Below are 25,285 nucleotides of genomic sequence, written 5' to 3'. Positions count from 1 at the left end.
AGACTCTCGGCCCGGAACATGAAGACACTTCCTCTCATGTGAGGACATCACGGCAGAACTCCGGGTGGAAACCATCACATTGTATAGCGCTGCAGTCACACAGCCGGCGGTGGGATACCGGGGGCTGCACTGACCATCGGCCGCGGTGCAGTGCGGCAGCTGTGCGCGGTGACATGTGCGGTGCCATCACCAGGACAGCAGCGCTCATCAGGTCCCACCGGACAAGCCGCAGACAGAGGACGGCATCAGCCTGCGGAGCACAGCGCTCCGTGCAGATTGGACCCCTGGCTGTAGACACAGAACGCCGGACTTCTGGGGTCCTCGGCACGGACAGGGTTCACCTGGCAGGTACTGCCTGTCACCAGGTAATGAGGTCGGGTATATCCTGGCGTGGTAAAGAGCAGATGGAGGAGAAAGCGGAACATAAGGACACGACCCAGAAGCTTCTGAACAAGCAGGGGCTGCCGGGAAGAGAGAACATGGAGAGGACCAGACGAGGGCGGAGACACAAGTGCCGGGACGCCGGTCACCTCATACCCTGCACAGACGCCGTCTGGAGACACAGAAGCTTCTGAACAAGCAGGGGCTGCCGGGAAGAGAGAACATGGAGAGGACCAGACGAGGGCGGAGACACAAGTGCCGGGACGCCGGTCACCTCATACCCTGCACAGACGCCGTCTGGAGACACAGAAGCTTCTGAACAAGCAGGGGCTGCCGGGAAGAGAGAACATGGAGAGGACCAGACGAGGGCGGAGACACAAGTGCCGGGACGCCGGTCACCTCATACCCTGCACAGACGCCGTCTGGAGACACAGAAGCTTCTGAACAAGCAGGGGCTGCCGGGAAGAGAGAACATGGAGAGGACCAGACGAGGGCGGAGACACAAGTGCCGGGACGCCGGTCACCTCATACCCTGCACAGACGCCGTCTGGAGACACAGAAGCTTCTGAACAAGCAGGGGCTGCCGGGAAGAGAGAACATGGAGAGGACCAGACGAGGGCGGAGACACAAGTGCCGGGACGCCGGTCACCTCATACCCTGCACAGACGCCGTCTGGAGACACAGAAGCTTCTGAACAAGCAGGGGCTGCGCTACAGCGAGAACGGAGAGGACTGGAAGACTGAGGACAAAGCTTCCAGCAGAGAGAAGGATAATGGACGTTTTGTTCTCAGGAGTGTCGCATCCCGTATGGATCCTGTCTGGACTCCGAGAAGCCGCTGATCCATCAGGGGCAGAAATGGAGCAAGTGCACAGGCAGAGACGGCAAACAACAAGCCCCTCGGGGCCAGGTGCCAGGACGGCAGGGTTACAGGCTTTGGGCTGTCAGGGCATGCTGGGAGTTGTAGTCACAGGTTGGGGCACGCTTTGGTGACGGGTCGCTCCGGCATCACCGGATAAAAGAATGTCAGCAGAATTCTCCGCCGTCTCGTGTCCGGGCGCTAATCAATACGACTTCCACCGTCCAATGGACGGAACGTTTTATTACAGGAACCAATAACTCCAGAACAAGGGGACTCCAGGGAGGGGAACACCGGCAGCTGCCTCGCTACACCGCTCCGACAACGTTAAAGGGACGGTGACCTGAAATATGTCATGCAGTGGGCAGCGCAGGAATGCAGACGTATGAAGGCGCCATAACCAAACATCTGTCCGTGGATGACAACAAGGAAGAAAGGTGCAACAGCGCCCGACTCCCCGATACAAGGGCGGACATACACACCAGACGCACGGAAAGAGTCACAAAGACCTAACTACTTCCAACAACAGCGCCCCCCCACTGACACAGGCGGCATGCAGCATTGCAGCTCGGCGTCATTCACTACTATTATGGTACAGATATCACAGAGGACGCACATCTGTGCCGCCTGCCTCTACTAGACAGGAAACATGAAGGATGGCTGCACAACGCTGATCACCGCCCTGCAGCCAAAACCTCAGGTCACAGGGGATAAATCCACATCATGTCTCTAAAAAGCTGCCAGCGGCTGAAGAAAATATTCAGGAGAAGGGGATTCTCATTAATTATTTATACTGCAAAAACGATGATTACTAACTGCAGAAAACAACATAAAACACAAACAAAAAATCCACTAGATTACAAAAATAATATATAAGAATATAACTACTATAATACTGCCCCTATGTACAAGAATATAACTACTATAATACTGCCCCCATGTACAAGAATATAACTACTATAATACTGCCCCTATGTACAAGAATATAACTACTATAATACTGCTCCCTATGTACAAGAATATAACTACTATAATACTGCTCCTATGAACAAGAATATAACTACTATAATACTGCCCCTATGTACAAGAATATAACTACTATAATACTGCTCCTATGTACAAGAATATAACTACTATAATACTGCTCCTATATACAAGAATATAACTACTATAATACTGCTCCTATGTACAAGAATATAACTACTATAATACTGCCCCTATGTACAAGAATATAACTACTATAATACTGCCCCTATGTACAAGAATATAACTACTATAATACTGCTCCCATGTATAAGAATATAACTACTATAATACTGCCTCCTATGTACAAGAATATAACTACTATAATACTGCCCCTATGTATAAGAATATAACTACTATAATACTGCTCCTATGTACAAGAATATAACTACTATAATACTGCCCCTATGTACAAGAATATAACTACTATAATACTGCTCCTATGTATAAGAATATAACTACTATAATACTGCCTCCTATGTACAAGAATATAACTACTATAATACTAACACCTATGTACAAGAATATAACTACTATAATACTGCCCCTATGTACAAGAATATAACTACTATAATACTGCTCCTATGTACAAGAATATAACTACTATAATACTGCCTCCTATGTACAAGAATATAAATACTATAATACTGCTCCTATGTACAAGAATATAACTACTATAATACTGCCCCCATGTACAAGAATATAACTACTATAATACTGCTCCTATGTACATGAATATAACTACCTAAATACTGCTCCTATGTACAAGAATATAACTACTATAATACTGCCCCCTATGTACAAGAATATAACTACTATAATACTGCCCCCATGTACAAGAATATAACTACTATAATACTGCCCCTATGTACAAGAATATAACTACTATAATACTGCCGCTATGTATAAGAATATAACTACTATAATACTGCCTCCTATGTACAAGAATATAACTACTATAATACTGCTCCTATGTACAAGAATATAACTACTATAATACTGCCCCTATGTACAAGAATATAACTACTATAATACTGCCGCTATGTATAAGAATATAACTACTATAATACTGCCTCCTATGTACAAGAATATAACTACTATAATACTGCTCCTATGTACAAGAATATAACTACTATAATACTGCCCTGTTATGACCCCAATGGCAGAGGGTCTCAGAAATAAATACCAAGTCTGCAAACACAAAAAACCAGCTCATAGGGCAGTGGTAACTGGGCTGACCGTATATCTAATCCTATCACCACAAATAGCAGTAGCCGGGGAACGTGCCTACGTTGGTTCTAGACGTCTCGCGCCAGCCGGAGAACTAACTAACCCTAGAAGGGAAAAGATAGACCTTTCTTGCCTCCAGAGAAAAGACCCCAAAAGTTGGATACAAGCCCCCAACAAATAATAACGGTGAGGTAAGAAGAAAAGACAAACGTAAGAATGAACTAGGTATTTAGCAAAGAGAGGCCCACTGACTAATAGCAGAATATAGTAAGATGACTTATACGGTCAGCAAAAACCCTATCAAAATTTCCACGCTGGATATTCAAGAACCCCCGAACCGTCTAACGGCCCGGGGGGAGAATACCAGCCCCCTAGAGCTTCCAGCAAAATCAGGAATCACATTTAGTACAAGCTGGACAAATAATAAGAGCAATGCAAATAACCAAAAAACAAGGAAGCAAGACTTAGCTTAATTTTGCAAGAACAAGGTCCAGCTGACAGGAGCAAACAGAAAGTACTGATTACAACGATGCCAGGCACCAGACTGAGAATTCAGGAAGTTCATATAGCAACACCCCTGGACTAACAACCCAGGTGGGTGCCAAACTGAGGAAAGACAATCCCAGAGTCATATCACTAGTGACCACAAGAGGGAGCCAAAAAAGTCTAATTCACAACAGTACCCCCCCTTTAAGGAGGGGTCACCGAACCCTCACCAAGACCACCAGGGCGATCAGGATGAGCAGCGTGAAAGGCACGAACTAAATCGGCCGCATGCACATCAGAGGCAACCACCCAGGAATTATCCTCCTGACCATAGCCCTTCCACTTGACCAGATACTGAAGCCTCCGCCTGGAGAGACGAGAATACAAGATCTTCTCCACCACGTACTCCAACTCGCCCTCAACCAACACCGGAGCAGGAGGCTCAACAGAAGGAACCACAGGTACAACGTACCGCCGCAACAAAGACCTATGGAACACGTTGTGAATGGCAAACGACACCGGAAGATCCAAGCGAAAGGACACAGGATTAAGGATTTCCAATATCTTGTAAGGACCGATGAAGCGAGGCTTAAATTTAGGAGAGGAGACCTTCATAGGAACAAATCGAGAAGACAGCCACACCAAATCACCAACACGAAGTCGGGGACCCACACCGCGGCGGCGGTTGGCAAAACGCTGAGCCTTCTCCTGTGACAACTTTAAGTTGTCCACCACATGATTCCAAATCTGCTGCAACCTATCCACCACAGAATCTACCCCAGGACAGTCAGAAGGCTCCACATGTCCCGAGGAAAAACGAGGATGGAAACCAGAGTTGCAGAAAAATGGCGAAACCAAAGTAGCGGAACTAGCCCGATTATTAAGGGCAAACTCAGCCAACGGCAAGAAGGTCACCCAATCATCCTGATCTGCAGAAACAAAACACCTCAAATAAGCCTCCAGAGTCTGATTAGTTTGCTCCGTTTGTCCATTAGTCTGAGGATGAAAGGCAGACGAAAACGACAAATCAATGCCCATCTTAGGCTACTTTCACACTAGCGTTAACTGCATTACGTCTCAAAACGTCTTTTTTTCGAAAAAACGCATCCAGCAAAAGTTTTTGCTGGATGCGTTTTTTCCCCATAGACTTGTATTGGCGACGTATTGCGACGGATTGACATACGTCGTGTACGTTTTACGACGGATGCGTCGAAATTTGGCGATACGTCGTCGGCAAAAAACGTTGCTTGTAGCGTTTTTTGTCTCCGCCTAAAAAACGTGTCGCGACGCATCCTGCGGCATGCGTCGTTGGCTACAATGGAAGCCTATGAGCGACGGATGCGTCGGGACACGTCGTACGACGCAATGCAGCGCTGCAATACGTTTTTTTACACTGAGCATGCTCAGAAGCTGGATTTTGTTGCCAATTGGCCAGACACCCCCAAATCTATATAAACCTGGCTTGGGCCTTCAACCCCACATATATGGCCACGTATATACGTGCCACGTATATAAGTACCACGTATATAAGTGCCACGTATTTAAGTGCCACGTATATAAGTGCCACGTATAAAAGTGCCACGTATTTAAGTGCCACGTATATAAGTGCCACGTATAAAAGTGCCACGTATAAAAGTGCCACGTATATAAGTGCCACGTATATAACTGCCACGTATTTAAGTGCCACGTATAAAAGTGCCACGTATTTAAGTGCCACGTATATAAGTGCCACGTATATAAGTGCCACGTATTTAAGTGCCACGTATATAAGTGCCACGTATAAAAGTGCCACGTATAAAAGTGCCACGTATATAAGTGCCACGTATATAACTGCCACGTATTTAAGTGCCACGTATAAAAGTGCCACGTATTTAAGTGCCACGTATATAAGTGCCACGTATATAAGTGCCACGTATATAAGTGCCACGTATATAAGTGCCACGTATTTAAGTGCCACGTATATAAGTGCCACGTATATAAGTGCCACGTATATAAGTGCCACGTATATAAGTGCCACGTATTTAAGTGCCACGTATATAAGTGCCACGTATAAAAGTGCCACGTATATAAGTGCCACGTATATAAGTGCCACGTATTTAAGTGCCACGTATAAAAGTGCCACGTATAAAAGTGCCACGTATTTAAGTGCCACGTATAAAAGTGCCACGTATAAAAGTGCCACGTATTTAAGTGCCACGTATATAAGTGCCACGTATATAAGTGCCACGTATAAAAGTGCCACGTATAAAAGTGCCACGTATAAAAGTGCCACGTATTTAAGTGCCACGTATTTAAGTGCCACGTATTTAAGTGCCACGTATAAAAGTGCCACGTATAAAAGTGCCACGTATTTAAGTGCCACGTATAAAAGTGCCACGTATAAAAGTGCCACGTATTTAAGTGCCACGTATATAAGTGCCACGTATATAAGTGCCACGTATAAAAGTGCCACGTATAAAAGTGCCACGTATAAAAGTGCCACGTATTTAAGTGCCACGTATTTAAGTGCCACGTATTTAAGTGCCACGTATTTAAGTGCCACGTATTTAAGTGCCACGTATTTAAGTGCCACGATATTTCAGTGCCACGTATAACCACGTAGTTATAGTATTTATAGTACGTGGCACTGAAATACGTGGCACTATGACTGTCAGAAAATGTTCATTAAACGGTTAGGTGTGAGGTTAGGGGTAGGGTTAGGGTTTGGATCCCTTTATCATCATCCGTAGTTCATTAATCGGATGAATCCACAGTCGTCTCCGTCTCCGTTGCTGCAGAAGCATCCTACGTCTTTCCGCTGCCGCCACCTTCTCCCGCACTATGATATCCAGGCGATTCGTCTCAAAGATAATGTCGGTAACCAATCTAGCAATCCTCACAAGTATACCTTCCATCGCTGCCACAAAACTAAAACCCTCAAAGATGGGCTGTAAAAACAGTAACTATATAGTTTTCCATATTTTCCAGTAGCCAATCAAATTTGGGAGCCTCCCATTTTAAAAACGGATCCGTCGTAAAAACGGACGCAACGGATGGTAAAAACGTATGCAACGTATGCAACGCATCCAGTATTTTCGACGGAAACGTTTAGCGGATTTGCGACGGATCCGTCGAAATGCTGTATGCGTTGCATACGTTTTTCACTTTTTTTGACGCATCCGTTTTTTCGGCAAAAAACGGATTTGCGACGTAATGCAGTTAACGCTAGTGTGAAAGTAGCCTTAGCACAAAAGGATCGCCAGAACCTGGAAACAAACTGGGATCCTCTGTCAGACACGATATTCTCAGGAATGCCGTGTAAACGAACCACATTCTGAAAGAACAAAGGAACCAGATCGGAAGAGGAAGGCAACTTAGGCAAAGGCACCAAATGGACCATCTTGGAAAAGCGATCACATACCACCCAGATGACAGACATGCCCTGAGACACCGGAAGATCTGAAATGAAATCCATGGAAATGTGTGTCCAAGGCCTCTTCGGGACAGGTAAGGGCAAGAGCAACACGCTGGCACGAGAACAGCAAGGCTTAGCTCGAGCACAAGTCCCACAGGACTGCACAAATGACCGCACATCCCGTGACAAGGAAGGCCACCAAAAGGACCTAGCCACCAAATCTCTGGTGCCAAAAATTCCCGGATGCCCTGCCAACACCGAGGAATGAACCTCGGAAATGACTCTGCTGGTCCACTTATCAGGAACAAACAGTCTGTCAGGTGGACAAGAGTCAGGTCTACCAGCCTGAAATCTCTGCAACACACGTCGCAAATCCGGAGAAATGGCAGACAAGATAACTCCCTCTTTAAGAATACCAACTGGTTCTGCGACTCCCGGAGAGTCAGGCACAAAGCTCCTTGAAAGAGCATCAGCCTTCACATTCTTTGAACCTGGTAAATACGAGACCACAAAGTCAAAACGGGAGAAAAACAATGACCAACAGGCCTGTCTAGGATTCAGGCGTTTAGCAGACTCGAGATACATCAGATTTTTGTGATCAGTCAAGACCACCACACGATGCTTAGCACCCTCGAGCCAATGACGCCACTCCTCAAATGCCCACTTCATGGCCAACAACTCCCGATTGCCAACATCATAATTCCGCTCAGCAGGCGAAAACTTCCTAGAAAAAAAAGCACATGGTCTCATTACAGAGCAACCAGGGCCTCTCTGCGACAAAACGGCCCCTGCCCCAATCTCAGAAGCATCCACTTCAACCTGAAAGGGAAGTGAGACATCAGGCTGGCACAAAACAGGCGCTGAAGTAAACCGGCGCTTCAACCCTTGGAAAGCCTCCACGGCTGCAGGAGCCCAGTTAGCAACATCAGAACCTTTCTTGGTCATATCCGTCAAAGGTTTAACAACGCTAGAAAAATTAGCGATAAAACGACGGTAGAAGTTAGCAAAGCCCAAGAACTTCTGAAGACTCTTAACTGACGTGGGTTGAGTCCAATCATGAATAGCTCGGACCTTGACTGGGTCCATCTCCACAGCAGAAGGGGAAAAAATAAACCCCAAAAAGGGAACCTTCTGTACTCCAAAGAGACACTTTGAGCCCTTAACAAACAAAGCATTCTCACGCAAGACCTGAAACACCATCCTGACCTGCTCTACATGCGAGTCCTAATCATCAGAAAAAAACAGAATATCATCCAGATAAACAATCATAAATTTATCCAGATACTTCCGGAAAATATCATGCATAAAGGACTGAAACACTGAAGGAGCATTAGAGAGCCCAAAAGGCATCACCAAGTACTCAAAATGACCTTCGGGCGTATTAAATGCAGTTTTCCATTCATCTCCCTGCTTAATGCGCACAAGGTTGTACGCACCACGAAGATCTATCTTGGTGAACCACTTGGCACTTTTAATCCGGGCAAACAAGTCCGACAACAGAGGCAAAGGATACCGAAATTTAACAGTGATTTTATTCAGAAGCCGATAGTCAATACAAGGTCTCAAAGATCCGTCCTTCTTGGCCACAAAAAAGAATCCCGCACCAAGAGGGGAAGAGGATGGACGGATATGCCCCTTCTCCAGAGATTCCTTGATATACGAACGCATTGCGGTATGCTCAGGTACAGACAGATTAAATAGTCTTCCCTTAGGAAATTTACTACCTGGAATCAAATCTATGGCGCAGTCACAGTCCCTATGAGGAGGCAGAGCACTGGACCTGGACTCGCTGAAGACATCCTGATAATCAGACAAATACTCAGGAACTTCCGAAGGAGTAGAGGAAGCAATAGACACCGGCGGGGAATCAGCATGAATTCCCTGACAGCCCCAACTTGACACAGACATTGCCTTCCAATCCAAGACTGGATTGTGGGTCTGTAACCATGGCAGACCCAAAACGACCAAATCATGCATTTTATGCAGAACAAGAAAACGAATCACCTCCCGATGTTCAGGAGTCATGCACATGGTCACCTGCGTCCAAAACTGCGGTTTATTTTCCGCCAATGGCGTAGCATCAATACCTCTAAGAGGAATAGGATTTACCAACGGTTCAAGAACAAAACCACAGCGCTTGGCAAATGACAGATCCATAAGACTCAGGGCGGCACCTGAATCCACAAACGCCATAACAGGGTAAGAAGACAATGAGCAAATTAAAGTCACAGACAAAATAAATTTAGGTTGCAAATTACCAATGGTGACAGGACTAACAACCCTTGTTAGGCGTTTAGAGCATGCTGATATAACATGTGTAGAATCACCACAGTAAAAACACAACCCATTCTGACGTCTATGATTTTTCCATTCATTTCTAGTCTGAATTCTATCACATTGCATTAAATCAGGTGTTTGTTCAGACAACACCACCAGAGGATTAGCGGTTTTGCGCTCCCGTAAACGCCGATCAATTTGAATAGCCAGCGCCATGGAATCATTCAGACTTGTAGGAATGGGGAAACCCACCATCACATTCTCAATGGCTTCAGAAAGGCCATTTCTGAAATTTGCAGCCAGAGCACACTCATTCCACTGAGTAAGCACGGACCATTTCCGAAATTTTTGGCAATACACTTCAGCTTCATCCTGGCCCTGAGAAATAGCCAGCAAGGCTTTTTCTGCCTGAACTTCAAGATTGGGTTCCTCGTAAAGCAATCCGAGTGCCAGAAAAAACGCATCAATATTTGCCAATGCCGGATCTCCTGGCGCTAGCGAGAAGGCCCAATCCTGAGGGTCGCCCCGTAAAAAAGAGATAACAATTTTAACTTGCTGAGCTGAGTCTCCAGATGAACGGGGTCTCAGAGATAGAAACAATTTACAATTATTCCTGAAATTCCTAAACTTAAATCGGTCTCCAGAAAACAGTTCAGGAATAGGTATTTTAGGTTCAGACATAGGACTCCTGGTAACAAAATCTTGTATGCCCTGAACACAAGCAGCAAGCTGGTCCACACTTGTAATCAAGGTCTGGACATTCATGTCTGCAGCAAGCTCAAGCCACTCAGAGGTAAAGGGGAGGAAGAGAGGAAAAAAAAAAAAAATAACTCAGAATTTCCTTTCTTATTATCCCACTTCTGCAATGCATTAAACATTCAATGTTGGCCTGGCATACTGTTATGACCCCAATGGCAGAGGGTCTCAGAAATAAATACCAAGTCTGCAAACACAAAAAACCAGCTAATAGGGCAGTGGTAACTGAGCTGACCATATATCTAATCCTAGCACCACAAATAGCAGCAGCCGGGGAACGTGCCTACGTTGGTTCTAGACGTCTCGCGCCAGCCGGAGAACTAACTAACCCTAGAAGGGAAAAGATAGACCTTTCTTGCCTCCAGAGAAAAGACCCCAAAAGTTGGATACAAGCCCCCAACAAATAATAACGGTGAGGTAAGAAGAAAAGACAAACGTAAGAATGAACTAGGTATTTAGCAAAGAGAGGCCCACTAGCTAATAGCAGAATATAGTAAGATGACTTATACGGTCAGCAAAAACCCTATCAAAATTTCCACGCTGGATATTCAAGAACCCCCGAACCGTCTAAAGGCCCGGGGGGAGAATACCAGCCCAGCCCCCTAGAGCTTCCAGCAAAATCAGGAATCACATTTAGTACAAGCTGGACAAATAATAAGAGCAATGCAAATAACCAAAAAACAAGGAAGCAAGACTTAGCTTAATTTTCCAAGAACAAGGTCCAGCTGACAGGAGCAAACAGAAAGTACTGATTACAACGATGCCAGGCACCAGACTGAGAATTCAGGAAGTTCATATAGCAACACCCCTGGACTAACGACCCAGGTGGGTGCCAAACTGAGGAAAGACAATCCCAGAGTCATATCACTAGTGACCACAAGAGGGAGCCAAAAAAGTCTAATTCACAACACTGCCCCCTATGTACAAGAATATAACTACTATAATACTGCCCCCATGTACAAGAATATCACTACTATAATACTGCCTCCTATGTACAAGAATATAACTACTATAATACTGCTCCTATGTACAAGAATATAACTACTATAATACTGCTCCTATGTACAAGAATATAACTACAATAATACTGCCCCTATGTACAAGAATATAACTACTATAATACCGCCCCATGTATAAGAATATAACTACTATAATACTGCCCCCATGTACAAGAATATCACTACTATAATACTGCTCCTATGTACAAGAATATAACTACTATAATACTGCCCACTATATACAAGAATATAACTACTATAATACTGCTGCTATGTACAAGAATATAACTACTATAATACTGCCCCCTATGTACAAGAATATAACTACTATAATACTGCCCCCATGTACAAGAATATCACTACTATAATACTGCCTCCTATGTACAAGAATATAACTACTATAATACTGCTCCTATGTACAAGAATATAACTACAATAATACCGCCCCATGTATAAGAATATAACTACTATAATACTGCTCCTATGTACAAGAATATAACTACTATAATACTGCCCACTATATACAAGAATATAACTACTATAATACTGCTCCTATGTACAAGAATATAACTACTATAATACTGCTGCTATGTACAAGAATATAACTACTATAATACTGCCCCCTATGTACAAGAATATAACTACTATAATACTGCCCCCATGTACAAGAATATCACTACTATAATACTGCCTCCTATGTACAAGAATATAACTACTATAATACTGCTCCTATGTACAAGAATATAACTACTATAATACTGCCCCCTATGTACAAGAATATAACTACAATAATACCACCCCTATGTACAAGAATATAACTACTATAATACTGCCCCTATGTACAAGAATATAACTACTATAATACTGCCCCTATGTATAAGAATATAACTACTATAATACTGCTCCCTATGTACAAGAATATAACTACTATAATACTGCTCCTATGTACAAGAATATAACTACTATAATACTGCCCCTATGTACAAGAATATAACTACTATAATACTGCTCCTATGTACAAGAATATAACTACTATAATACTGCTCCTATGTACAAGAATATAACTACTATAATACTGCCCCCTATATACAATAATATAACTACTATAATACTGCCCCCTATGTACAAGAACATAACTGCTATAATACTGCCCCTATGTACAAGAATATAACTACTATAATACTGCTCCTATGCACAGGAATATAACTACTATAATACTGCCCCTATGTACAAGAATATAACTACTATAATACTGCTCCCTATGTACAAGAATATAACTACTATAATACTGCCCCTATGTACAAGAATATAACTACTATAATACTGCTCCTATGTACAAGAATATAACTACTATAATACTGCTCCTATGTACAAGAATATAACTACTATAATACTGCCGCTATGTACAAGAATATAACTACTATAATACTGCCCCTATGTACAAGAATATAACTACTATAATACTGCCCCTATGTATAAGAATATAACTACTATCATACTGCTCCTATATACAAGAATATAACTACTATAATACTGCCCCTATATACAAGAATATAACTACTATAATACTGCCCCTATATACAAGAATATAACTACTATAATACTGCCCCTATGTAGAAGAATATAACTACTATAATACTGCTCCTATGTACAAGAATATAACTACTATAATACTGCCCCCTATATACAATAATATAACTACTATAATACTGCCCCCTATGTACAAGAATATAACTGCTATAATACTGTCCCTATGTACAGGAATAAGACTACTATAATACTGCTCCTATGCACAGGAATATAACTACTATAATACTGCTCCTATGTACAAGAATATAACTACTATAATACTGCCCCTATGTACATGAATATAACTACTATAATACTGACCCTATGTACAAGAATATAACTACTATAATACTGCCCCTATGTATAAGAATATAACTACTATAATACTGCTCCTATGTACAAGAATATACCTACTATAATACTGCCCCTATGTACAAGAATATAACTACTATAATACTGCCCCTATGTACAAGAATATAACTACTATAATACTGCCCCTATGTACAAGAATATAACTACTATAATACTGCCCCTATGTACAAGAATATAACTACTATAATACTGCTCCCTATGTACAAGAATATAACTACTATAATACTGCCCACTGTGTAAACGCTTGGAATAAATATACTGTATGTCGGAGTTCTTTGTCCGCTGACCATTATAACCTCGGAATATGATGTACACCTTTGTAGAATGTTTCAGGTGGTCTCTCCTCTATGTCGGTCGCTATGTATCGACTGGTGTAATATTGGGATGTATTGAAATTATTAAGTGTTTGATATTCTGTAGCGTCCAGGAGATTCCTGTGCAAAAGTGATCACGCCCTGACTGTGCACTGTGGAGTCCTCAGCTGTTCCTCCGGTCTGTGGCCAGATCACAGGACACTGCTCCTACTGAGGAGAATCTCGCTGGGAGTCTCAGGACGCCTGACAGATGGAGGATAGCAGAAAGCAAAAGGACTGACACAAGGAACAGGGCCACATCATACTAGGCTCCAAAACCTCATCCAACTCAGCCTGCAGTGTAAAGAATGGAGGCTTCCTAGATATATAATCTACAGCCGGACCCCACAATACAGTGTAAATATTACTCCCCCCGTGTGATATATAATCTACAGCCGGACCCCACAATACAGTATAAATATTACTCCCCCCGTGTGATATATAATCTACAGCCGGACCCCACAATACAGTATAAATATTACTCCCCCGTGTGATATATAATCTACAGCCGGACCCCACAATACAGTATAAATATTACTCCCCCCATGTGATATATAATCTACAGCCGGACCCCACAATACAGTATAAATATTACTCCCCCCGTGTGATATATAATCTACAGCCGGACCCCACAATACAGTATAAATATTACTCCCCCCATGTGATATATAATCTACAGCCGGATCCCACAATACAGTATAAATATTACTCCCCCCGTGTGATATATAATCTACAGCCGGACCCCACAATACAGTATAAATATTACTCCCCCCATGTGATATATAATCTACAGCCGGATCCCACAATACAGTATAAATATTACTCCCCCCGTGTGATATATAATCTACAGCCGGACCCCACAATACAGTATAAATATTACTCCCCCTGTGTGATATATAATCTACAGCCGGACCCCACAATACAGTATAAATATTACTCCCCCCATGTGATATATAATCTACAGCCGGACCCCACAATACAGTATAAATATTACTCCCCCCATGTGATATATAATCTACAGCCGGACCCCACAATACAGTATAAATATTACTCCCCCCGTGTGATATATAATCTACAGCCGGACCCCACAATACAGTATAAATATTACTCCCCCTGTGTGATATATAATCTACAGCCGGACCCCACAATACAGTATAAATATTACTCCCCCCATGTGATATATAATCTACAGCCGGACCCCACAATACAGTATAAATATTACTCCCCCCGTGTGATATATAATCTACAGCCGGACCCCACAATACAGTATAAATATTACTCCCCCCGTGTGATATATAATCTACAGCCGGACCCCACAATACAGTATAAATATTACTCCCCCTGTGTGATATATAATCTACAGCCGGACCCCACAATACAGTAGAAATATTACTCCCCCTGTGTGATATATAATCTACAGCCGGACCCCACAATACAGTAGAAATATTACTCCCCCTGTGTGATATATAATCTACAGCCGGACCCCACAATACAGTATAAATATTACTCCCCCGTGTGATATATAATCTACAGCCGGACCCCACAATACAGTATAAATATTACTCCCCCCATGTGATATATAATCTACAGCCGGACCCCACAATACAGTATAAATATTACTCCCCCCGTGTGATATATAATCTACAGCCGGACCCCACAATACAGTAGAAATATTACTCCCCCTGTGTGATATATAATCTACAGCCGGACCCCACAATACAGTATAAATATTACTCCCCCCATGTGATATATAATCTACAGCCGGACCCCACAATACAGTATAAATATTACTCCCCCCGTGTGATATATAATCTACAGCCGGACCCCACAATACAGTATAAATATTACTCCCCCCGTGTGATATATAATCTACAGCCGGACCCCACAATACAGTATAAATATTACTCCCCCCGTGTGATATATAATCTACAGCCGGACCCCACAATACAGTAGAAATATTACTCCCCCTGTGTGATATATAATCTACAGCCGGACCCCACAATACAGTATAAATATTACTCCCCCCGTGTGATATATAATCTACAGCCGGACCCCACAATACAGTATAAATATTACTCCCCCCGTGTGATATATAATCTACAGCCGGACCCCACAATACAGTATAAATATTACTCCCCCTGTGTGATATATAATCTACAGCCGGACCCCACAATACAGTATAAATATTACTCCCCCTGTGTGATATATAATCTACAGCCGGACCCCACAATACAGTATAAATATTACTCCCCCCATGTGATATATAATCTACAGCCGGACCCCACAATACAGTATAAATATTACTCCCCCTGTGTGATATATAATCTACAGCCGGACCCCACAATACAGTATAAATATTACTCCCCCGTGTGATATATAATCTACAGCCGGACCCCACAATACAGTATAAATATTACTCCCCCGTGTGATATATAATCTACAGCCGGACCCCACAATACAGTATAAATATTACTCCCCCTGTGTGATATATAATCTACAGCCGGACCCCACAATACAGTATAAATATTACTCCCCCGTGTGATATATAATCTACAGCCGGACCCCACAATACAGTATAAATATTACTCCCCCTGTGTGATATATAATCTACAGCCGGACCCCACAATACAGTATAAATATTACTCCCCCTGTGTGATATATAATCTACAGCCGGACCCCACAATACAGTATAAATATTACTCCCCCCGTGTGATATATAATCTACAGCCGGACCCCACAATACAGTATAAATATTACTCCCCCCGTGTGATATATAATCTACAGCCGGACCCCACAATACAGTATAAATATTACTCCCCCCGTGTGATATATAATCTACAGCCGGACTCCACAATACAGTAGAAATATTACTCCCCCCGTGTGATATATAATCTACAGCCGGACCCCACAATACAGTATAAATATTACTCCCCCTGTGTGATATGTAATCTACAGCCGGACCCCACAATACAGTATAAATATTACTCCCCCTGTGTGATATATAATCTACAGCCGGACCCCACAATACAGTATAAATATTACTCCCCCCCGTGTGATATATAATCTACAGCCGGACCCCACAATACAGTAGAAATATTACTCCCCCCATGTGATATATAATCTACAGCCGGACTCCACAATACAGTATAAATATTACTCCCCCTGTGTGATATATAATCTACAGCCGGACCCCACAATACAGTATAAATATTACTCCCCCCGTGTGATATATAATCTACAGCCGGACCCCACAATACAGTATAAATATTACTCCCCCTGTGTGATATGTAATCTACAGCCGGACCCCACAATACAGTATAAATATTACTCCCCCTGTGTGATATGTAATCTACAGCCGGACCCCACAATACAGTATAAATATTACTCCCCCTGTGTGATATATAATCTACAGCCGGACCCCACAATACAGTATAAATATTACTCCCCCCGTGTGATATATAATCTACAGCCGGACCCCACAATACAGTATAAATATTACTCCCCCTGTGTGATATATAATCTACAGCCGGACCCCACAATACAGTATAAATATTACTCCCCCCCGTGTGATATATAATCTACAGCCGGACCCCACAATACAGTAGAAATATTACTCCCCCCATGTGATATATAATCTACAGCCGGACTCCACAATACAGTATAAATATTACTCCCCCTGTGTGATATATAATCTACAGCCGGACCCCACAATACAGTATAAATATTACTCCCCCCGTGTGATATATAATCTACAGCCGGACCCCACAATACAGTATAAATATTACTCCCCCTGTGTGATATGTAATCTACAGCCGGACCCCACAATACAGTATAAATATTACTCCCCCTGTGTGATATGTAATCTACAGCCGGACCCCACAATACAGTATAAATATTACTCCCCCTGTGTGATATATAATCTACAGCCGGACCCCACAATACAGTATAAATATTACTCCCCCCGTGTGATATATAATCTACAGCCGGACCCCACAATACAGTATAAATATTACTCCCCCTGTGTGATATGTAATCTACAGCCGGACCCCACAATACAGTATAAATATTACTCCCCCTGTGTGATATGTAATCTACAGCCGGACCCCACAATACAGTATAAATATTACTCCCCCTGTGTGATATATAATCTACAGCCGGACCCCACAATACAGTATAAATATTACTCCCCCCCGTGTGATATATAATCTACAGCCGGACCCCACAATACAGTAGAAATATTACTCCCCCCATGTGATATATAATCTACAGCCGGACTCCACAATACAGTATAAATATTACTCCCCCTGTGTGATATATAATCTACAGCCGGACCCCACAATACAGTATAAATATTACTCCCCCCATGTGATATATAATCTACAGCCGGACCCCACAATACAGTAGAAATATTACTCCTATATTGGGGTCATGTGAAGGTTTGGTTGGTGAAGGGTTTGATTGTAGATAGATCTGATCTGCACAATCATCAGCACAGATATAATATCACCTGCAGCGTTATAACTTCCCACTCCCCTCCCCCACCACAGGCCCCTGGAGGCCTCTAGGGGCCCTGGGAACCTCACTGCTGTACAGCGTGTGTCCCCCTCCAGCGCATAGTATGAGCGACGCTGACTCACGGCGGCCATCATAATGGAGGCAATGAAGGAGAAAAGAGCCACAGGGTTAACCCTCGAATGTCCAGGAGGGAACAGTCAGGAGCAGCCACCCCGGTACCAGATCCAGAGTACCCGAAAACATGGACAACACTGAGCAGAACACATGTATGATACCACACGCATCACACGCGAACGACACCGGGCTCTTCACACGCGTACGACACCGGGCGCATCACAGGCGTACGACACCGGGCACATCACAGGCGTACGACACCGGGCGCATCACAGGCGTACGACACCGGGCGCATCACAGGCGTACGACACCGGGCGCATCACAGGCGTACGACACCGGGCGCATCACAGGCGTACGACACCGGGCGCATCACAGGCGTACGACACCGGGCGCATCACACGTGTACGACACCGGGCGCATCACACGTGTACGACACCGGGCGCATCACAGGCGTACGACACCGGGCGCATCACAGGCGTACGACACCGGGCGCATCACAGGCGTACGACACCGGGCGCATCACACGTGTACGACACCGGGCGCATCACAGGCGTACGACACCGGGCGCATCACAGGCGTACGACACCGGACGCATCACAAGCGCACGACATCGGGCGCATCACACGCGTACGACACCGGGCGCATCACACGTGTACGACACCGGGCGCATCACAAGAGTAAGACATCAGGCGCATCACACGTGTACGACACAGGGCGCATCACATGTGTACGACACCGGGTACATCACAGGCGTACGACACCGGGCGCATCACAGGAGTACGACACTGGGCGCATCACACGCGTACGACACCGGGCGCATCACACGCGTACAACACCGGGCGCATCACACGCGTACAACACCGGGCGCATCACACGCGTACGACACCGGGCGCATCACACGCGTACGACACCGGGCGCATGATAGGCGTACGATAACGGGCGTATCACAGGCATACAACACTGGGCGCATCACACGCGGACGACACCAGGCGCATCATACGTGCACGACACCGGGCGCATCACACACGTACGACACCGGGCGCATCACACGTGTACGACACTGGGCACATCACAGGCGTACGACACCGGGAGCATCACACGCATAAGACACCGGGCGCATCACAGGCGTACGACACCGGGCACATCACAGGCGTACGACACCGGGAGCATCACACGCGTACAACACTGGGCGCACCATACACGTACGACACCAGGCGCATCATACGCACACCACACACGAAAAAGAAGGGGCGCATCACATGCATACGACACCGGGCAGATCACATACACTCAAAGGGCAAAACACACATATTATAGTGGGCACATCACCCATGTACAATGCACAGATATCGGACTCAACACAGGTAAGACAACAAGCACAGTATATGCATATCACACCCAGATATGTGGTATCACACATATATTACATTAGCGACACCTCGTGGCCTGCTCCTATTCTTCCTCCCCCTGCTCTTCCTCCTACTGTCTTTCTTCCCCTTGTATTTCCCCCTGCTCTATCTCCTCTTCCTTCCCATTCTTCCTTCCCATTTTTCGTTTTGATTTTCCTTCTCCTGTTCCACCTCCTTCTTACTCCCCGTTTTAACACCTGCTCTTCCTCTTTTCTTCCTCCTCCTGCTCTTCCTCTGTTCTTCCTCCTCGTCTTCTTCCTGTTTTTCCTCTCCTTCTTCTTCCAACCATTTCCTCCTGTTCTTACTCTTGCTTTTCCCGTTATTCCTCTTCCTGTTCTTCCTACTCCTGTTCCTCCTCCCCCTGTTCCTCCCCGTTTTTTCTCCTGCTCTTCCTCTTCCCCTTGTTTTTCCTCCCTACCTTTTTTCCTCTTCTTTTTCCAACCATTCCCTCCTGTTCTTCCTCCCCCTGCCTTTCCTCCAGTTCTTCATCCCAGTCTTTCCTTCTCCTGTTCTTCATTGTCTTTCTTCCCCCTCCTGAATTTCTCCCCGTTCTTCCTCATTCTGTTCTTCTTCCTCTTGCATTTCCCATTATTCTTCCTCCTCGTTATTACTCCGCCTTTCCTCTTCTTCTTGTTCTTCATCCTCCTGCTCTTCTATTTCCTGTTTTTCCTCCCCATTCTTCCTCTTCTTTTTTTCTACCTGTTTTTCCTTCTATTCTTCTTCCAACAATTTCCTACTGTTCTTGCCCCCAGCTTTCCTCCCAGTCCTTCTTTCTCTTGTTCTTCCTCCCCATCTCATGTTCTCCTGCTCTTCTTCCTGTTCTTCCTCTTCCCCGTTCTTCCTCCTCCTGCTCTTCACCCTGCTTTTCCCCTTCCCCGTTGTTCCTCCTCCCCTTGTTCTTCCTCCTGCTCTTCCTCTTACCATCTTCCTCTCCTGTTCTTCCTCCTTATGCTTTTCCTATTACCCATCTTCCTCTCCTGTTCTTTTCATGCTCTTCCTCTTCAACCTGTTATTCCTCCTCTTGCTCTTCTTCCCCCAGCTCTTCCCCTACGACCTGTTCTTCTTCCTCTTGCTCTTCCTCCTCCTGTTCTTCCCTTTCCCTCTGTTCTTCCTATTCTTCCTCCTCCCCGTTCTTCCTCCTCCTGCTCTTCCTTTTCCCTGTTCTTCCTCCTCCTGTTCTTCCTCTCCTGTTCCCCCTGATCTTCCCCTACTACCTGTTCTTCCTCCTTTGGCTCTTTCTCTTACTGGTTCTTCATCCTCCTGATCTTCCTTTTCCCTCTATTCTTCTTCCTGTTCTTCCTCCTGCTCTTCCCCTTGTTCTTTCTCCTCCTGCTCTTCTCCTTCCCCTTGTTCTTCCCCCTCCTGATCTTCTCCTTCCCCTTGTTCTTCCCCCTCCTGCTCTTCCTCTTGCTTTATTCGTCCTCCTGTTCCTTCTCCCCGTTCTTCCTCCTGCTCTTGCTCCGTTTTTCCTCCTGCTCTTGCTCTCCACCTTGTTCCTCATCCTCCTGCTCTTCCATCTCCTATTTTTCCTCTTCATTCTACCTGTTTTTCCTCTTCTTCCAACCATATCCTCCTGTTCTTCCTCCCAGTCTTTCTTTATCCTTTTCTTCCTCCCCTCTCTTCCTCCTGTCCTTCCTCCTCCCCTTGTTGTTCTTCTTCCTCTTCCCCTGTTCTTCCTCCTCCTGCTTTCTCTCTCCTGATCTTCCTCTTTCCCCTGTTCTTCTTCCTCCTGTTCTGCCTCTTAGCCATTTTTCCTCCCCCCACTTTTCCTCCAACTGCTCTTCCCCTTCCCCGTTCTTCCTCCTCCTGCTCTTCCTCTTCTCCCTGTTCTTCACTTTTACCCATCTTCTTCCTCTCCTGTTCTCCCTCCTCATGATATTCCTCTTCCCGTTCTTCCTCCTCCTCCTGATCTTCCTCTTCCCCATGTTCTTCCTCCCCATGCTCTTCATCCTGCTATTCCCCTACCACCTGTTCTTCTTCCTCTGGCTCTTCCTTTTCCTGTTCTTTCTCTTCCCTCTGTTCTTCTTTCTGTTCTTTCCCATGTTTTTCCTCCTCCCCCTCTTAACTTGTTCTTCCTCCAGCTCTTTCTCCTCCCCTTGTTCTTCCTCCTCTTGCTCTTCCTTTTCCCCTTGTTCTTCCTCCTCCTGCTCTTCCCCTACCACCTGTTCTTTATCTGGTTCTTCCTGTTACTGGCTCTTTTTTCCTGTTCTTCCCCTTCCCTCCGTTCTTTGTGTTCTTCCCCATGTTCTTCCTCCTCCTGCTCTTCCCCTTGTTCTTCCTCCTCCTGCTCTTCCTCTCCCCCTGTTCTTCCTCCTCCTACTCTTCATCCTCCTGTTCTTCCTCTTCCTGCTCTTCCTCCTCCCCGTTCTTCCTCCTCATGTTCTTCCTCTTTCCCCTGCTCTTCCTCCTCCTGCTCTTCCCCTGTTCTTCCCCTTTCCCCTGTTCTTCCTCCTCCTGCTCTTCCTCCTCGCCCTGTTCTTCCTCCTCCTGCTCTTCCTCTGTTCGTCCTCCTCCTGCTCTTCCCCTTGTTCTTCCTCCTCCTGCTCTTCCCCAGTTCTTCCTCCTCCTGCTCTTCCTTTTCCCCTTGTTCCTCCTCCTCCCCCTGTTCTTCCTCCTCCTGCTCTTCCTTTTCCCCTGTTCGTCCTCCTTCTGCTCTTCCTCCTCCCCGTTCTTCCTCCTCTTGCTCTTCCCCAGTTCTTCCTCCTCCTGTTCTTCCTCTTCCCGTTTGTCCTCCTCCAGCAACCCCTTGTTCTTCCTCCTCTTCCCCCTCCTGCTCTTCCTCCTCCTGCTTTTCCTCCTCCCAGTTCTTCCTCCTCCTGCTCTTCCCCTTGTTCTTCCTCTTCCCCTGTTCTTCCTCCTCCTGCTCTTCCCCTTCCCCCTGCTCTTCCTCCTCCTGCTCTTCCCATTGTTCTTCCTCTTTCCCCTGCTCTTCCTCCTCCTGCTCTTCCTCTTCCCCTGTTCTTCCTCCTCTTGCTCTTTCTTTTCCCCTTGTTCTTCCCCCTCCTGCTCCTCCCCTACCACCTGTTCTTCTTTATCTGGTTCTTCCTGTTACTGGCTCTTTTTTCCTGTTCTTCCCCTTCCCTCCGTTCTTTGTGTTCTTCCCCATGTTCTTCCTCCTCCTGCTCTTCCCCTTGTTCTTCGTCCTCCTGCTCTTCCTCTCCCCGTTCTTCCTCCTCCTACTCTTCATCCTCCTGTTCTTCCTCTTTCCCCTGTTCTTCCTCTTCCTGCTCTTCCTCCTCCCCATTCTTTCCCCTGTTCTTCCTCCTCCTGCTCTTCCCCTGTTCTTCCTCCTCCTGTTCTTCCTCCTCCCCGTTCTTCCTCCTCCTGCTCTTCCTCTTCCCCTGTTCATCCTCCTCCTGCTCTTCCTCCTCCTGTTCTTCCTCTTCCCCTGTTCGTCCTCCTCCTGCTCTTCCCCTTGTTCTTCCTCCTCCTGCTCTTCCCCAGTTCTTCCTCCTCCTGTTCTTCCTCCTCACCCTGTTCTTCCTCCTCCTGCTCTTCCTCTTCCCCTGTTCATCCTCCTCCTGCTCTTCCCCCCGTTCTTCCTCCTCCTGCTCTTCCCCTTGTTCTTCCTCTTCCCCGTTCTTCCTCCTCCTCTTCTTCCCCGTTCTTCCTCCTCCTGCTCTTCCTCTTTCCCTGTTCGTCCTCCTCCTGCTCTTCACCAGTTCTTCCTCCTCCTGTTCTTCCTCCTCCCCCTCTTCCCCTGGTCCTTCCTCTCCCCCTCCTGCTCTTCCTCCTCCTGCTCTTCCCCCTGTTCTTCCTCTTCCCCTGTTCTTCCTCCTCCTGCTCTTCCTCCTCCCCGTTCTTCCTCCTGCTCTTCCCCTTGTTCTTCCTCTTCCCCCTGTTCTTCCTCCTCCTGCTCTTCCCCTTGTTCTTCCTCCTCCTCTTCCTCCCCCTGCTCTTCCCCGTTCTTCCTCTTCCCCTGTTCTTCCTCTTCCCCTGTTCTTCCTCCTCCTGCTCTTCCTCCTCCTGTTCTTCCTCTTCCCCTGCTCTTCCTCCTCCTGCTCTTCCTCTGCTCTCGGGGGTCCTCGCCCTGCAGCGCCCCCTATGTCCCCTCCGCACATCACACAGCACCTGCCGCCCCACTCTCAGCCGCTCGGTGTCCGGTACTGCAACCCCCATCATCCCTCACAGCCCGGTCCTGCGCCCCCCTCATTCCCGGCCTTGTCGCCGTGACCCCAGTCCTGTCACCGCCCCCGGATGATGATCTCCCCGGTCCCGGATCCCCCATCTTCCCGCACCCTGACACCAGCACGCTCGTCCTCCCGCTGCCTGTCACATACACGGGGGCGGATGATGATGGTGATGATGGTGGTTGTGGTCTCACCAGCGGCTGCATCTCGGAGTGCACGGTGGGCACCTGGAAGCGGTCTATCTCCTCCATCATGGTGGGGCCGGGCTCTGCGGCTGGTGCTGAGGCTGAGGAGGACGGGGCGGAGGACGGGGCGGAGGAGGAGGACGGGGCGGAGGAGGAGGAGCGGCACAGGCGGCGGCTATGTCATCCTCCTCACACTGACTGCTCGGCTCAGCTTCCGGCTCCGGAGCCCCGCTGCAATATTCAGCAGCTGGGCGGGGCCTCATTAATATGCAGGAGCCAGGTGAAGAGACCCCAGTAGTAACGATATAGAGGGCGGGACTCTCTCATCAATATTAACTAGATAGGCGGAGCCAGGAGAGACAGCTTCTACATGACTGGCCGGGTGTGGAGGGGCGGGGCCTGGCTGACAGTCAGTGCGGGGCGTGTGTATGACGTCACAGCCCGCTGTTGTCATGGCGTCAGTGTGTGATAAGATGTGAGGCCGGCGGCGCCGTCTGTACAAGGTCAGCAGAGACCCTGACATGGAGACCCCCTGACACGGCGGAGACCCCCGGACACGGCAGAGACTCCAGTAGAAAGCAAAGACCCCCGAACACGGCAGAGACCCCCGAACACGGCAGAAACCCCCCTCGGACATGATAGAGGCAGAGTCGCTCCTGGAGACGGCAAAGACCCCCTCCGGGCATGGTGGAGACCCCAGACACAGCAGAGCCAGAGTCACTCCTGGACACGGCAAAGACCCCCTCCGGGCATAGTGGAGACCCCAGTCACCCCCGAGATGGCAAAGATCCACCGAGACATGGTGGGGACCCCGGAACCTCGGACATCGGGGAGCCAGAGTCACCCCCAGACACAGCAGAGACCCCCGGCTGTAACCAGCACCACTCATGTGACAGGGGCCTACACATACACGGTGACAACTCGGCAAAGGACTCATTGTGCAAAGTTGTCAGGAAAAGGTACAAAAAAATCCACTATCGACACTGAAGCCGTCACCAAGGAGAGGCCGAGAGGAGCCGTCACCAAAGAGAGGAGGAGAGGCCGAGAGGAGCCGTCACCAAAGAGAGGAGGAGAGGCCGAGAGGAGCCGTCACCAAGGAGAGGCCGAGAGGAGCCGTCACCAAAGAGAGGAAGAGAGGCCGAGAGGAGCCGTCACCAAGGAGAGGAGGAGAGGCCGAGAGGAGCCGTCACCAAGGAGAGGCCGAGAGGAGCCGTCACCAAAGAGAGGCCGAGAGGA

General features: G+C 46.5%; 1 protein-coding gene across 4 annotated transcripts in view; it reads right to left on the bottom strand.

Annotated features, from left to right (window-relative positions):
• Window positions 1-24,240, bottom strand: part of FAM219A (family with sequence similarity 219 member A) — a 122,276-nt gene extending 98,036 nt beyond the window's left edge. For 2 of the 4 annotated variants that reach the window (XM_077281378.1, XM_077281380.1), the window contains exon 1: window positions 24,059-24,240. In XM_077281378.1, the coding sequence (XP_077137493.1) occupies window positions 24,059-24,118 (60 nt within the window). In that variant the 5' untranslated portion in view covers window positions 24,119-24,240. The remainder of the gene's footprint in view (window positions 1-24,058) is intronic. The other 2 variants (XM_077281379.1, XM_077281381.1) reach the window with 2 other exon arrangements.
• Window positions 24,241-25,285: the final 1,045 nt, after the last annotated feature.

Source organism: Ranitomeya variabilis, chromosome 1, assembly GCF_051348905.1.
Source record: "Ranitomeya variabilis isolate aRanVar5 chromosome 1, aRanVar5.hap1, whole genome shotgun sequence".
In the NCBI taxonomy this organism is placed as follows: domain Eukaryota; kingdom Metazoa; phylum Chordata; class Amphibia; order Anura; family Dendrobatidae; genus Ranitomeya; species Ranitomeya variabilis.
The sequence above is the reverse complement of the archived record's forward strand: the minus strand, read 5'-3'. Positions and strand labels throughout refer to the sequence as shown.